Source organism: Eleutherodactylus coqui, chromosome 11 (assembly GCF_035609145.1).
Source record: "Eleutherodactylus coqui strain aEleCoq1 chromosome 11, aEleCoq1.hap1, whole genome shotgun sequence".
In the NCBI taxonomy this organism is placed as follows: Eukaryota; Metazoa; Chordata; class Amphibia; order Anura; family Eleutherodactylidae; genus Eleutherodactylus; species Eleutherodactylus coqui.
This window is the reverse complement of record NC_089847.1, coordinates 24,078,316-24,092,376: the sequence shown is the minus strand read 5'-3', so window position 1 is coordinate 24,092,376 and position 14,061 is coordinate 24,078,316. Positions and strand designations below refer to the sequence as shown.

Sequence of the window (14,061 nt, the reverse complement as noted above, 5' to 3'; positions counted from 1 at the left end):
CCAAAACGTTTTTGTTTTTTTTTCAATAGCCCCCCCGTTCGGCACGAGACAAACCCGATGCAGGCATAAAAAAAACAAACCGTCCAGTACTTACCCGAATCCCCGCTCTCCGGCGACTTCTGACTTACCTTGTGAAGATGGCCGCCGGGATCTTCACCCTCGGTGGACCGCAGGTCTTCTGTGCGCTCCATTGCCGATTCCAGCCTCCTGATTGGCTGGAATCGGCACACGTGACGGGGCGGAGCTACGAGGGCAGCTCTCCAGCACGAGCAGCCCCATTCAAAACGGAGAAGACCGGACTGCGCAAGCGCGTCTAATCGGGCGACTAAACGCTGAAGATTAGACGGCACCATGGAGACGAGGACGCTAGCAACGGAACAGGTAAGTGAATAACTTCTGTATGGCTCATAATTAATGCACAATGTACATTACAAAGTGCATTATTATGGCCATACAGAAGTGTATAACCCCACTTTGTTTCGCGGGACAACCTGTCAGGGTAAAATTCTAAGTACAGCACCAATCAAGCCCACCCCACTTGCCCCGCTGCCGGCCGTAAAGAAAGAAACACCACACGGAGGTCTGGTATCGTTCCTCACACGGGGACATGACTGCGCTTCGCGCTTTATTACAGATTACATGAGATCTTATACCCTTTGTCTCATCACCGGGAATGGGTGATGGGTTCATAACCATATATGGGAAGTCCGGATTTCCGGCCTGAGACAGTGAAAACAGTCGTTATCTTGCTACGGCGCCTCTGGAAAAACAGCCAAGTACGCGTCCTTGTGTCTGGTTCTTCCTTTGCTGGGTTTTAAGATACATTTTGTTCAAGATACATTTTGTCTTCGCCTTGCAAGGCCTTTGGAATATCTGATGTAAGGCGACAGATTAAGTTTTTTCTCATTTGGAATTGAATAGAACTTGCATATAGGTATAAAGCATAAAAAACATTTGGCAATATATATATATATACCCTCACAAACCCCCCTAAAAAACTTAATATGAAGATCAAGCACCAGGCCTCGCACTCTTCCTCGGTCGTCTCTCCCTTGCGTCAGGGTTTCTCCACTTGCCCGTAAGTCCCTACTCCTAAAAGGGAGGGATCCCTACCTCACCTCAGAAGGAGGCCATGGATTCCCTGGGCTTATTTCCGGGCATCCATACCCTCTATCTGTACGAGTTAACACCCCACAGGGTGTGCCCTCGCCGGAACCTAAGGTCTTCTGCACTAACCCTAGGCAAATGGGAATTCCACTGACAGTCCATCTTAGGAGATCGGAGCGGCGCAGTACTAGTACATTTCTCCATTCTTCTGGTAACGTACGTGGTTGGCATTATTGGAATTGGCTCTTCATCTTTTTCAAACAAGGGAAATGTTGGTGTCACATTGTCCAGTCCCTTACTCATACTCTTTTTGATCAAAGGGAAAATACACGTACAGGAAATTACATACCCCACCTCTTTCTGCTAAAATCATATCCAGGGCCACTCTGTTTTGGAACGCCATGGATGCAGTGGGCCCTAACTGGTCAGCTAACCCTTTCAAAGCATCTCTGGTGTAGTTTACAAACCTCTGCTAATTGGAATAGATATAATTCATCCAATCTACATTATTATTAACAGTGACAATAGCAAATAAGAAATCAAAACCTGCTTTAACCTGATTTCTAGAATTAAATTCATCTTGCACCCCCCTTGGCACTCCTATTACATCTATGTGTACATGTGGATCAAACCTGTCACCTGGAGCGTCAACTTCTCTCTTAGCATGATGCGGTGTTGGATTCTCACCCTCAGTGTAGGCTTCATATTGCACATTTGATTGTATTAATTTGTTCTGAAACAGGGGGCTAGTGTACAGTAGTCAAAGGTGTGTGTTAGAGGAATTGTACCACATTATAGCATGTAAAGGATATACAGGATCATGAGTTTTTTCAGTGCGAAGTGTGGATCCAAGTGGACTTTCTTTCAAGCTTGACTGCAGTTGGGGTGGTGAATAACATCTGGTAAGGACCTTTAAACCGGGTTTCTCGCTCAAACTTTTTCACATAGACCCTGTCACCTGGTTTCAGATAGTGACACTCATCTGTAGGACCTGGGAGAAAAGCAGAGACTACAGAATGCATTATTGACAATTCCTTGGAGAGGCCTATGACAAAATTAACAAGAAAATCATTCCCCAAGCTCAGCTACTGTGGCATGTACCCTCCGGAGAAAAAGAAAAACTAATGGAAGACACTCAATTCAAAATTTACCCATTTTCTTCATTGCCTTTTGTATCTACTTTCCCACTACTCCGCGGATGGTAGGGTGTGTGAAAAGCCTAGAATATACCCAAAACAGACATGATGTGTTGCATTATTTCACCTGTGAAGTGTGTACCTTTGTTTGACTCAATCACTTCCGGTGCCCCATATCTGCAGATTACCTCATTCATGAGCTTCTGTGCGGTTACCTGCTTATTTACTTTGGTAACAGAGTAGGTCTCCAACCTGAAAAACATCAACAACAACAAGCACATATTCATGCTTCCCAACAAGTGGGAGCTGAGTGTAGCCAATTTGCAATCCCTGAAATGGGTAGAGTGATCTAGGCAAGTGTGATGTGGCAAATTTACTTCTGCCCTGTTGCTTACGGCAAAGATCATGCAAAATTGGACAAATGATGCAGCAGCTACAGAAAACCAAGGAGCCACCCGTCCTCGTTCAAGCGTCGACATCATTACTGCTTTGAGAGGTGCGTCTTTCCGTGCATCAGCTGGGCCATCATGGGGCACAGGGACTGTGGTGGGCAAGTGCTGTTGACTGTTCACCATATGCCGTCCCTTTTTAGTCCATTTGTCTTTTTCTTCCTTGCTGGCTTGTAACTGTAAAGTCTTTAGCATATCAAAGTCCAAATTTTTATCAAAGTCCCAAGTTTTTATCAAAGTCCAAGTTTTTATCAAACATGGGAGGACACCAGGAACCATCTCACACGATTCCCAGAGAATTCCAGTTGGATTTGGATGAGATTGAGAATGACAATGGCACAGTGAGGTGTGAGATGCCTGCATTGGTTCAGCACAAACTGGATGAGATCTTTGAACCAGTCCTGATCCCAGAACCAAAGTAAGCTGCTTATGTACCCATGCACTTTTATTGGAAAAGTTGGTAGCCCCTTCTGTGTTACAAACTCCTAAGTGCTTGATTTTTCTTTTCTTTTTCAAGAAACCATTTAAGCAACAGCTTTTTTTTCATGGCAACAGTTAACCATTTAAGCCCTGGATGCCCTTATCAATAATGGCTATAGCACCAAAGGATTTTAAAGACTGGGACTCCCTTAACATCTTGTATCCATCGCTGCATTCTGATCTTGTCTCTTTACCGCAGGATTCGGGCTGTATCCCCGCACTTTGACGACATGCATAGTACCACGGCTTCTACTATCAACTTTGTAATTTCACAAGTAGCCAGTGGTGATATTTATACTAGTATACAAGCTTTAGGTCAGGTAAATAGCACTTCTATACTCAGTGAGAACATGGGAAAAGTTAATGTAACATCCGGTTTTGAAGAACTAATATGGCTTTAATTCTCTTCAGATTGATGAAGTTTTGCGTCAGGAGGACAAAGCAGAAGCAATGTCAGGTCACATAGACCAATTCTTGATTGCTACCTTTAGGCAGCTATGTCTGGTGTACAACACTCATATGGCAGACGAGCGGCTGGACAAAGATGACATTGTTCGTCTCTACAGTTGCATCATTGGCAACATGATATCGGTAAAAAAAGCAGCTTGTGGAAATTTTTATATAATTTTTTATTTATTTTTAACTGGTTATATATTTTAAATATGTTTTAGATGCATTTTGACACTCTAACATGTCTCCCTAGCTTTTTCAAATGGAAAGTCTGGCCCGGGAAGCTTCCACAGGAGTTCTGAAGGATTTGATGCATGGTCTCATCACCCTAATGCTTGACTGCAGGGTGGAAGATCTAGAAGAGGGGCAACAAGTGGTGCGTTCAGTCAACCTCCTTGTTATTAAAGTACTGGAAAAGTCAGACCAGACTAATATATTGAGGTAGGTCTTCATAGTTTCTGATAATAGCTGGCTGTGATTTCTGTTGGGGGGAGGTTTGCTGTTTACTATATCCAATGTGTCTGTCCTTGTAGTGCTCTTCTGCTGCTTCTTCAGGACAGTCTGCTTGCTACAGCCAGTTCACCCAAGTTCTCAGAGCTAGTCATGAAGGTAAGCTTCTTTAGTTTGGATAGATGGTACCTGGGATTTGGAAATAGCATAAGAGGGGATCACCATCTTGTATAAAGTGATGGCTTATTGCAAGGATTTGCCATCACTGTGAAATGGGAAAATTGCTTTTAATAATACACTAGCAGCTCAGCATATTACACTGGCCAACAAAATTGTAAAAAATTTTTGGTGCCAGAAATGTTACAACTGATTAAGTGTATATTTGGCCTATTATTTACGAATATGCAAACAGTTTCTCTCCATCAGCTATAGTTTCGGCGAATGCACATGGCCAGCCACGCCGTGTCACATCATCAATCTTATTAGTACATTTAATTTGTCACAACCAGTAGTGAGGAACGGTTGTGTACATTTGTCGCCCAAGGTGTTGTGGGGTTTTATAGCTATACAATCGTGTTCAGGAGTGTACCTAAAGGCTCAGGGGCCTGGGTGCAAAAGTTCAGCTTGGGCCCACCCCTTGTTGTAAATTGTTACATAGTCTACTTTGTTTTGTTCCTTGCATCACAATATTGTAGAAAGTAACACTAATTTGTACGGTATTTGTTTAATTATATCAATCATATGTGTAATATGGAATAGGGTAATAAAATTCAGTAGGTGCCTATATCACAGAAACTAGAGCTGATAGGGGAAAATAGATGGCATATTTAAAATCAGCAGTGTGAATGTAGTTGTCTGCTTCCTGTAGAAATCGACTTGAACAGCTGATCGGTGGAGGTCCTGTGCAGCAGACCCTCACTGACTTGTTTAATATTGATGGCCTACCCTAAGCATAGGCCCTCAATGGTTTACAACTGAACAATCTCTTTAAACGAGAGAATCCTATGTTTACAGGTCGTAGAGTCAGCCTGTGATTGGCTGCAGCAGCTTTTGAACTCGGGCTGCTGCAGTTAATCACAATCCTCAGCATTTAGATGTCCTGTAAACATCCGGTGACAAAGCTGTGAGGGCCTGGGAGAAGGGAGTGTAGGATTACTTATATTTGGCCATGGGGAGAACTAAGGTAAACAAAAGAACTTGGACAACCTTTTTAAAACCTGAATTTTACTGATTTTGCTCATTTTGTCTGTATCGTGCCCTTGTGCTTTGTTTACTTACTATCATGGTTCTGTTAAGGACCGTTACACATGACCGGTCACATTAACCTTTCAAGCCTTGGGTTCCAAATCAGTTCATACCTGGATGCATCAGAGAGGCCAAAAACTATGATTTATAGTAATTAGCTCTCACAGATATGTAGAGATGGGCCGCGGCAAGTATATACAGCCCACTCTGCTTAAGGCGCGTACACTGAAAAGTTTATTGACTGACTATAGTTCTAATGCAGAAAATGAATACGTCATTAGTCACGGGGGTTAATCTCATTGGGTTAGAAAAAACATTAGAATCATGCACTGTTTAGTGAGAATATATTTATGTTCTCAAGCTTCAGCGTTATCTCGTCCTCCCTGGTCCTCCCTTTGTTATTCAACTCGCTGTAGTACAGTCAGTTCCCTTGTCCAAGTTTTTCTGAAAGTGTGGGAAGACTTTTCCTGATAAGAACTGTTGTCCAGACTTGGTTCTCATGAAAAAGAACAGAGAGAGACACATCATTACGCATTGCACCGAATCTCCTGCTGTAAAGCTATTTCTGCTTGAATAATTGTTTCACTACACACAAGCTTATTTACATCTTATAATGCTCTATTTTGTATCTAGCGGCCATTTTGAGACAGATTCTTCCATTTTATGAGCCTGTACTTTCTCAATTCCCCCTAGAAACTGTCTCAAAATAAACGATACTTTATAACTTCTACTGGGCGGGGTAAGGTTTGCTTTCCCTATCTCTAGCTTATGATCTATGCCCTACCTATCATTGTTGGTCAGCTGTCCAAGGGCTAATCCCTTCCCCGACAACTAATCCTAACTAACTAAACGCGAAGACCTGATGGACACAGAAGGGATCTACAACATACATGCTATTCTATTCTAATGGCTGGGAGACTAGAGTGGTCACCCCTGTTTCTGCTGAGACAGATCCATAAGGGGACAAATCGCTCTGTTGTATTATAGGCATATAGCCATTGCCTGGGGTTTCCGCATCAACATACACGAGAGCAACAGGCACCATCTGATCTGTAAGCTTAGCACAGGAGCGTCTTATGTAGGGCACAATACAGACAGAAAGTAGCAGGAGTATGATAAGAGTAACCAGAATCCCTATTCCCATCTGCATTAAGAATTGTTTCCATTGTCCGGTCCATGCAAACCACTCATCCCAGGGGTTAGTTATCCCAGAATTACGCTTCAGCTCTTCTGACAATGTGGCCAATTTCTTTATTGCGATAGTCACTTTACCTATGGGACCTGTGTTATCTGGAATATATGTACAGCAAGTTTTCACCAATCATTTTACAAACACCACCTTTCTCGGCTAGCATCATATCCAGAGCCACTCGGTTCCGGAAAGCCATGGTGGCCGTGGGGCCCAACTGATCAGCAAGCCCCTAAAGTGCATCTCTTGTATAGCTCACAAACCCCTGCTGGTTGTAATATATATACAAACATTCTTATTGATGGTTACTATTCCAAACAGGGACTCAAATCCGGCCTTAACTTGATCCCTGGCTTTAAACTCATCTGGCACCCCCCCTTGGCACTCTGATTGCATCTATATATATATATATATACACATGTGGATCAAACCTGCCACCTGGTTTCAGATTGTGACGCTCGTCTGTAGGACCTGAGAGAGAAGCAGAGACCACAGAATGCGTTATTGACAATTTCTTGGAGAGACCTATGACAAAATTAACAAGAGAATCATTTCCCAAACTTGGCTACTGTGACATGTATCCTCCGGAGAAAAAGAAAAACTAATGGAAGACACTCAATTCAAGATTTGCCCGTTTCCCACTACTCCGTGGACGGTAGGGTGTGTGAAAAGCCTGGAATATACCCAAAGCAGACATGATGTATTGCATTATTTCACCTGTGACATTTGTACCTTTGTTAGACTCAATCACTTACGGTACTCCATATCTGCGGATTACCTCATTCATGAGCTTCTGTACGGTTACCTGCTTATTTACTTTGGTAACAGGGTAGGTCTCCAACCTGAAAAGAAATCAACAACAAGCACATATTCATGCTTCCCAACAAGTGGGAGCTGAGTGTAGCCAATTTGCAATCTCTGAAATGGGTAGAGTGGTCTAGGCAAGCGTTATGTGGCAAATTTACTTCTGCCCTGTTGCTTACGGCAAAGATCATGCAAAATTGGACAAATAATACAGCAGCTACAGAAAACCAAGGAGCCACCCGTCCTTGTTCAAGCATCGACATCATTACTGCTTTGAATGGGGTGTTGGATGAGGCAAGCATCGCCACCATGCTGAAGGAGGTGCTAGAAGGCCTGGAGTACCTGCATAAGAACGGCCAGATCCACAGGGATGTTAAGGCTGGAAACATCCCCCTGGGTGAAGACGGCTCAGTGCAGATCGCAGATTTCGGCGTCAGTGCGTTTCTAGCCACAGGAGGCAACATTGTCAGGAATAAAGTAAGAAAGACCCTTGTGGGCACGCCATGTCGGACGGCACCGGAGGCGACGGAGCAGGCCAGAGGACACGACCTCAAGGCGGACATCTAGACCCCCGGTAGGTGTGTCTTTCCGTGCATCAGCTGGGCCATCATGGGGCACAGGGACCTTGGTGGGCAAGTTCTGTTGACTGTTCGCCATTCACCGTCCCATTTCTGCTGCTCCCCTATTTAGTCCATTTGTCTTTTTCTTCATTGCTGGCTTGTAACTGTAAAGTCTTTAGCATATCAAAGTCCAAGTTCATATCAAAGTAATCAAAGTCCAAGGTTTATATCAAAGTCCAAAATTATTGTTAAATTCTTCTTTTCTTCTTTTCTTCCACGGCTTAAGGGCCGCTGCCTTTGCTGTGTGATCTGTGATGGTGTTGCCTCTTGCTTCTCCGGTGTAGGAATTGGTGTGAGCTTTCCACTTTGTCACCGCTGCACCATTCTTAACAAGCTGTCTGGCCTTCCATGTTAGGCCGTAGTCATGAGCCATGCCAAATGCATACTGGGAGTCAGTGTAAATGTTTGCCGTCTTACCTTCTACCACTCCACACGCCTCAGTGAGGGCCTGTAACTCCGCTTCCTGTCCTGGGACATGCGGAGGCATTCTGCTTTTAGGACATCTTGTTGCGTGACCACTGCATATCCAGCGTGGAGTCGTCAATCACCCTGGTACCATCTACAAAAACAACTCAGAATATGCATTATTAACAAGGGCTTTCAATTAACATTTATTATGGCCACCTGTTCTGGCAACATGATGGCTTCCATTAGTAAACTTACAGCTTTTCTATTCTTGATGGAGGAAACACAAAAGGCTTAGTGACACATTGAGGTAACTATTTGGGTCAGGAGTACATAAAAAAAAGGTAAATCATCAACATATTACAAGAGGGTGGTGCCCTCGGGAATTGGCCAGGCGTCTAATATCAGCTTCATGCATCTGGTAAACTGGTTTTGGGCTATTCTGTGCCCCTTATGGCAGCACTGTCCAACAGTACTGCTTTCCTCTGAAAATGAATGCAAACAAATACTGACAGTCTGGCTGGCCCTTTAAACTCTTTCTCTTTAACGGGGAACAAAAGGGGTATTTGACTGGGAAGACACATTTCTTAAGGGCTTTAAGTTAACACAAAGAAGAGACAATGTCTGCAATTGCATCCTCCTGGACATGTGCCAGGGAGTACTGACGGACCAAGGGGGCTAAGAGCTTGGTCCTCTGCGTACGTAAAAGTGAGGACGGGTAGAGGTGTCGCTTGGTCTGCTGCCATCCGACATAAGGTCGGGTGACTTTTCAGACCCGGGGTGTATACGAGCCTCACCAGACGGGTGAAGTTTGATACAACATCCCAAGGGTCCCATCACGCAATTCTCAATATGCTTTCAGGACCTTCCAGCATAAGGAAGCGCGTGAGGCATCGTGGCCCTTTAAACATTACCTCAAGCGGTTCAGTTTCCGCCAGCTGAATTGGCACTTCTGAAACCCCTTGCACCGATTACCGCTAGACAATCAGGCTGGTATTCTATTTCAAATAGATCATAACCTTATTGTAAAAAGGAAAAAGAAAAAAATTAAAAATTTAAAAATAGCTGACCTGCAATACCTAGATCACCTATATCTTCTCTCCCCCCCCCTTTGAACTAGGGTACTTAATTGGGAGAGTAACCGAGTTCAAAGTAGTAGCAACAGTGAGAAGAATGACAAGAGCACATTGTAGCTGGATTTGACAGGCCAGAAATAAGTGCTTGGGTTGCACTTGCGTGTATATGCTCCGGATGTCATGGGGGGGGGGGGACCACTAGGGGTAGTTCAATACCAACTCCGAAGATTTGTTAACCATTGCCTGTACTGCTGCCACCGCACAAACACACGAGGGAGCTGCTTCAGAGGTGAGAGAGAAAAGAATAATTGAAAGACAGTCATCGAGTGGTTGCATAAGGGAGGAAACCGAGTGGATTCATGGGCAGCAGTATGAAACAAGGCCCAGAAAGGTGCGGAGTTTGGCAACACATATAGGTACAGGTATGGCCTGGAGAACAGCCTTTTGTTCCTCTGTCAGATGTCCAGTTCCTTGGCCTAAACAGTGACCCAGGAGAACAACCTTAGTTTTGCAGAACTGGAGTTTGTCCTTAGAGGCTTTACAGACATTTTCTGCAAGAAAAATTAACAGTGAAATTGTGGCCTGTTGGCAGGCTTCCAGATCATCAGCATACAGAACCGACATGCCGTAGGTGTCTGACTGACACCTCATCAGCACACAGTGCCTACATCACACAGCGCCGACAGCACACAGCACCTACATGCGGTAGGTGCCTGGCTGACCCTTCAGCATCTTTTCTGGACTGGAAAAAGAGAGGTGTTTGTTGGAGCAGTTTACAAAACTCTTCTGAACCGGCACCTGAGGTCTCAACCCGTACTGATCCATCCGGTGGGAATTTGGTGGATGCAGATAAGGCCTGTAAGATATCAGTGCCAATAATAGAGACATGAATATTCTACAAACATCTATCCACATTGAAAATTTTACAGTCTGCATATGCAGAAGGGGGGGAGAAAAACTTGTATCCCCAGTCAATATCTGCATCACACATCTTACATTTATCATAGTCTGAACACGGGTCATTAACTCTCATCCATCCATGCGGTCAAGTCTGTCTCTCTCATTCAAATGTTAGTAAGCGTTCACACAGGACGTAACGCGTATGATGCAACTGTCCTCATCTTGCAAACAAATGCATTCAATCACTCCCACCCCACTGTCTGTAATACCAGAGAAGTATACCACACTAATATTTCCCATAAAAGGAACACACATTTAGCAATTATGCACACGTCCGACCAGTCACAGAACTGACATTTACACAAAGAACAGCAAAAACAGTAAGATTTACTGGATTAATTTTGGGTTCTATTCTAGTCAAGCAAACTTAATTAATTGTCCAGTGTTCTCCGCTCTAATCTTTGGCCTTGAGAGTTAGATGAAGAAAACCAAAGGGAAGGGGGGATCCGGACTAGCTGCGGCTTCTAATAGATCAAGCATTAACCCTCTATGTACTCCTTTATATTTATATATCTATATATATTATCACATATTGACCCTCTCCTTCGTTCTGTAAGCTTTCCTACTGCCGTCTGCGATCCTAGCACCTATAGTGACCTTTCTTCTCAGCAGTATCTGACTTATGAGGAATGGACAACACGTACAGCAATGACACAATGTTGGGACCTTAAGACATACAAATTGTCACATAGATCACAGATTCTGCCTGAACTCGCCCCCAGGTTTCTCCTTGCGACAACTACATTTGTGGGCAATTTTAAGCACAGACCTACTTGGGATGGGGGTGCTAAACACAGACTGCAGAACAGATAATCGGGAGGAGGCTGTTTGCCGGCGCGATGAGGGGACTTGAATGTTTCTATGCAAAATTCAGAAAAGGCACTCGTCATTGCAGTTCAAAGAATTGATATGCCAGGTAAAAACATACATAGATGGGAGGTCAGAGGCCAGCTCATTTCTGCTGCGGAGCTAAGATGACGTCTGAGCGGCAGCTGAAGGTATTGTTACAACAGATGCTAAAATGGCCGCTGGGCTATGGCTGGCACTGAAATGGCCACCGAAGGCGTGGCCTGACTGGGCGATGGTGACGGGAGGGTCCAGGAATACTACATACTAGACACGTATCAAGATATATCGACTGGTATTGGCCCCAATAACAACACGGTCATCTAGGGGCAGGGCAAAGGGAGAAAAACATCATCCATGACACAGCCGGGGCGGTGCCCTCAGATGGTAAAGAAGGACTGGCCTTCCTTTGTCTTCAACTCAAAGCATATGAATAATCGCCATCTTGAGACTGCAATTATCTTACTTTAACTTTACATTACTTATTGAATCTACATACTACCAACTGGGTATGCCTAGCCCTATGCTCAATGACACATTGGGAAGTATATCTCTAAGTGCCTGAGCCTTTTGCTCAGTGACTATACCAACAGTTTCACATACTCCTTGACTTTCTTCACATACTCCTTCCCTCCTCTACATGACACCAAGTGGACAGGATCAAACAGACCACTGTCAGGTACCTTAATTTAAACATGTTCCGAAACTAAACTCTGAGCCGTCTCTCAACCGGGAGTCCGAAGCCGTATGCTCAATCACGTGATCGTACTTGTCACGTCCGATGCCGTCTGCTCAATCACTCCCTGAGAAGTATGCTCAATAAACTAAACCTCGAAGCCGTCTCTCAACCGGGATCTGATGTCCCTGAGAAGTATGCTCGATAAACTAAACCCTCGAAGCCGTCTCTCAACCAGGATCTGAAGTCCCTGAGAAGTATGCTCGATAATCCAATTTATAACGTCCTAAAAGATTCTGTCCCCTGGTGTCATAGACCACCCAAGACCTGAGGTAAACTTCTTTACCGATGACAACTATGATGTCAAACATCAAACATCCGACTGACCTAGGAGTCTGTCAATCAACTGAGCCAAAACAGACCAACGGCAGACATCATATGATAAATATGACACTTACCGGGCTGTGTGTGAGGTTGATCAGTCCTCTGGTTTGGCACAGCGGATATATGTCCTCCCAGTCCGATGTCGTCGTCCGATGAGTGACACAAGAGTCAATCAGTAAATCCTGCCGACTACGCCAACTGTTAAGGACCGTTACACATGACCGGTCACATTAACCTTTCAAGCCTTGGGTTCCAAATCAGTTCATACCTGGATGCATCAGAGAGGCCAAAAACTATGATTTATAGTAATTACCTCTCACAGATATGTAGAGATGGGCCGCGGCAAGTATATACAGCCCACTCTGCTTAAGGCGCGTACACTGAAAAGTTTATTGACTGACTATAGTTCTAATACAGAAAATGAATACGTCATTAGTCACGGGGGTTAATCTCATTGGGTTAGAAAAAACATTAGAATCATGCACTGTTTAGTTAGAATATATTTATGTTCTCAAGCTTCAGCGTTATCTCGTCCTCCCTGGTCCTCCCTTTGTTATTCAACTCGCTGTAGTACAGTCAGTTCCCTTGTCCAAGTTTTTCTGAAAGTGTGGGAAGACTTTTCCTGATAAGAACTGTTGTCCAGACTTGGTTCTCATGAAAAAGAACAGAGAGAGACACATCATTACGCATTGCACCGAATCTCCTGCTGTAAAGCTATTTCTGCTTGAATAATTGTTTCACTACACACAAGCTTATTTACATCTTATAATGCTCTATTTTGTATCTAGCGGCCATTTTGAGACAGATTCTTCCATTTTATGAGCCTGTACTTTCTCAGTTCTACTTGCAGTGTCTGTGGAGGATGATTCCACTCCTCCCAGAAGCAATCAACAATATAAATTTGGACAGAATTCTGCTGGATATCCATAATTTCATGAGGGTCCTGCCCAAAGAAAAGCTAAAGCAACACAAGAGTGAGCTGCCAATGCGGACTTTGAAGACTCTTCTGCACACTCTGTGCAAGCTTAAAGGCCCAATGGTAAGGAGATCGGGTATCCTTATATAAGTGACCGTAAGGGGTGACTCCTCTAGCTGAGACTTGTATGTCGTTCACGTGACGTAGGTGGTAACTAAAATTTTCTTGGTTTTCAGATCATGGATCACCTGAGCATGATCGAAAACAAACATGAGTCTGAGCTCGAGTCTCACCTCTTAAGGGTAATGAAGCACTCCATGGATGGCGCTAGTTCAAAATCTGACAAGGAGACGGAGAAAGGAGCATCCCGCACGGAAAGTTGCTGATCACTTATGATCTAACTGACCCGTTGAACAGAATATTTACAATTGTCACCTTTTAACTTCTCTTTATTTATCACATAGATTATACGATACAGGAAAAGAAAATGTAGAATGTTAAAGTTCAGTCACATGTCATACATATACTTGTTTATGCATTTGTGAGCTTTACTGAACTAAAAAGGAAGAAAAACAGAAAACAATGCGCCATTGTACTGCCTTTAGTATTTTCGTCTGGAATTTACCTTAGCTGTATCTTCATGTTTTATTCACATATTTATTATTTTTTTATTTAACAGTATCGATCTTGGTGTTGTTCATATCAAAAGTTTGGAATAACTAAATAAACATTAACATATTAACCTTAAGCAATCTGTGCTGGTCGTGTTTTTATTTATTGATATGCTGTTTTAGTCTGAGGATAGTGTGGAGTAGGACTCCAGCCATGAGCCCCAGATCTTATGGTATTTGTTTGGGCACCCTCTCTT

The 14,061-nt window shown here is 43.7% G+C and overlaps 1 protein-coding gene across 1 annotated transcript; it reads left to right on the top strand.

Moving 5' to 3' along the window:
* Positions 1–2,949: 2,949 nt before the first annotated feature.
* LOC136582038 (cytoskeleton-associated protein 5-A-like) lies at positions 2,950–13,814 on the top strand. Its single transcript, XM_066582791.1, has 7 exons — positions 2,950–3,110; positions 3,372–3,492; positions 3,584–3,763; positions 3,876–4,063; positions 4,156–4,231; positions 13,116–13,316; positions 13,430–13,814. Exons 1-7 carry the CDS (start codon positions 2,950–2,952, stop codon positions 13,577–13,579), a joined length of 1,077 nt encoding a protein of 358 aa, XP_066438888.1. The 3' UTR covers positions 13,580–13,814.
* Positions 13,815–14,061: the final 247 nt, after the last annotated feature.

Bases quoted from the DNA above. Each gene is read 5' to 3' on its own strand.
- LOC136582038 (XM_066582791.1), top strand. From the start codon at position 2,950: ATGGGAGGACACCAGGAACCATCTCACACGATTCCCAGAGAATTCCAG. The intron at 3,111-3,371 runs GTAAGCTGCTTA...TCTTTACCGCAG, and splicing joins GTCCTGATCCCAGAACCAAA to GATTCGGGCTGTATCCCCGC. The intron at 4,232-13,115 runs GTAAGCTTCTTT...GTACTTTCTCAG, and splicing joins TCTCAGAGCTAGTCATGAAG to TTCTACTTGCAGTGTCTGTG.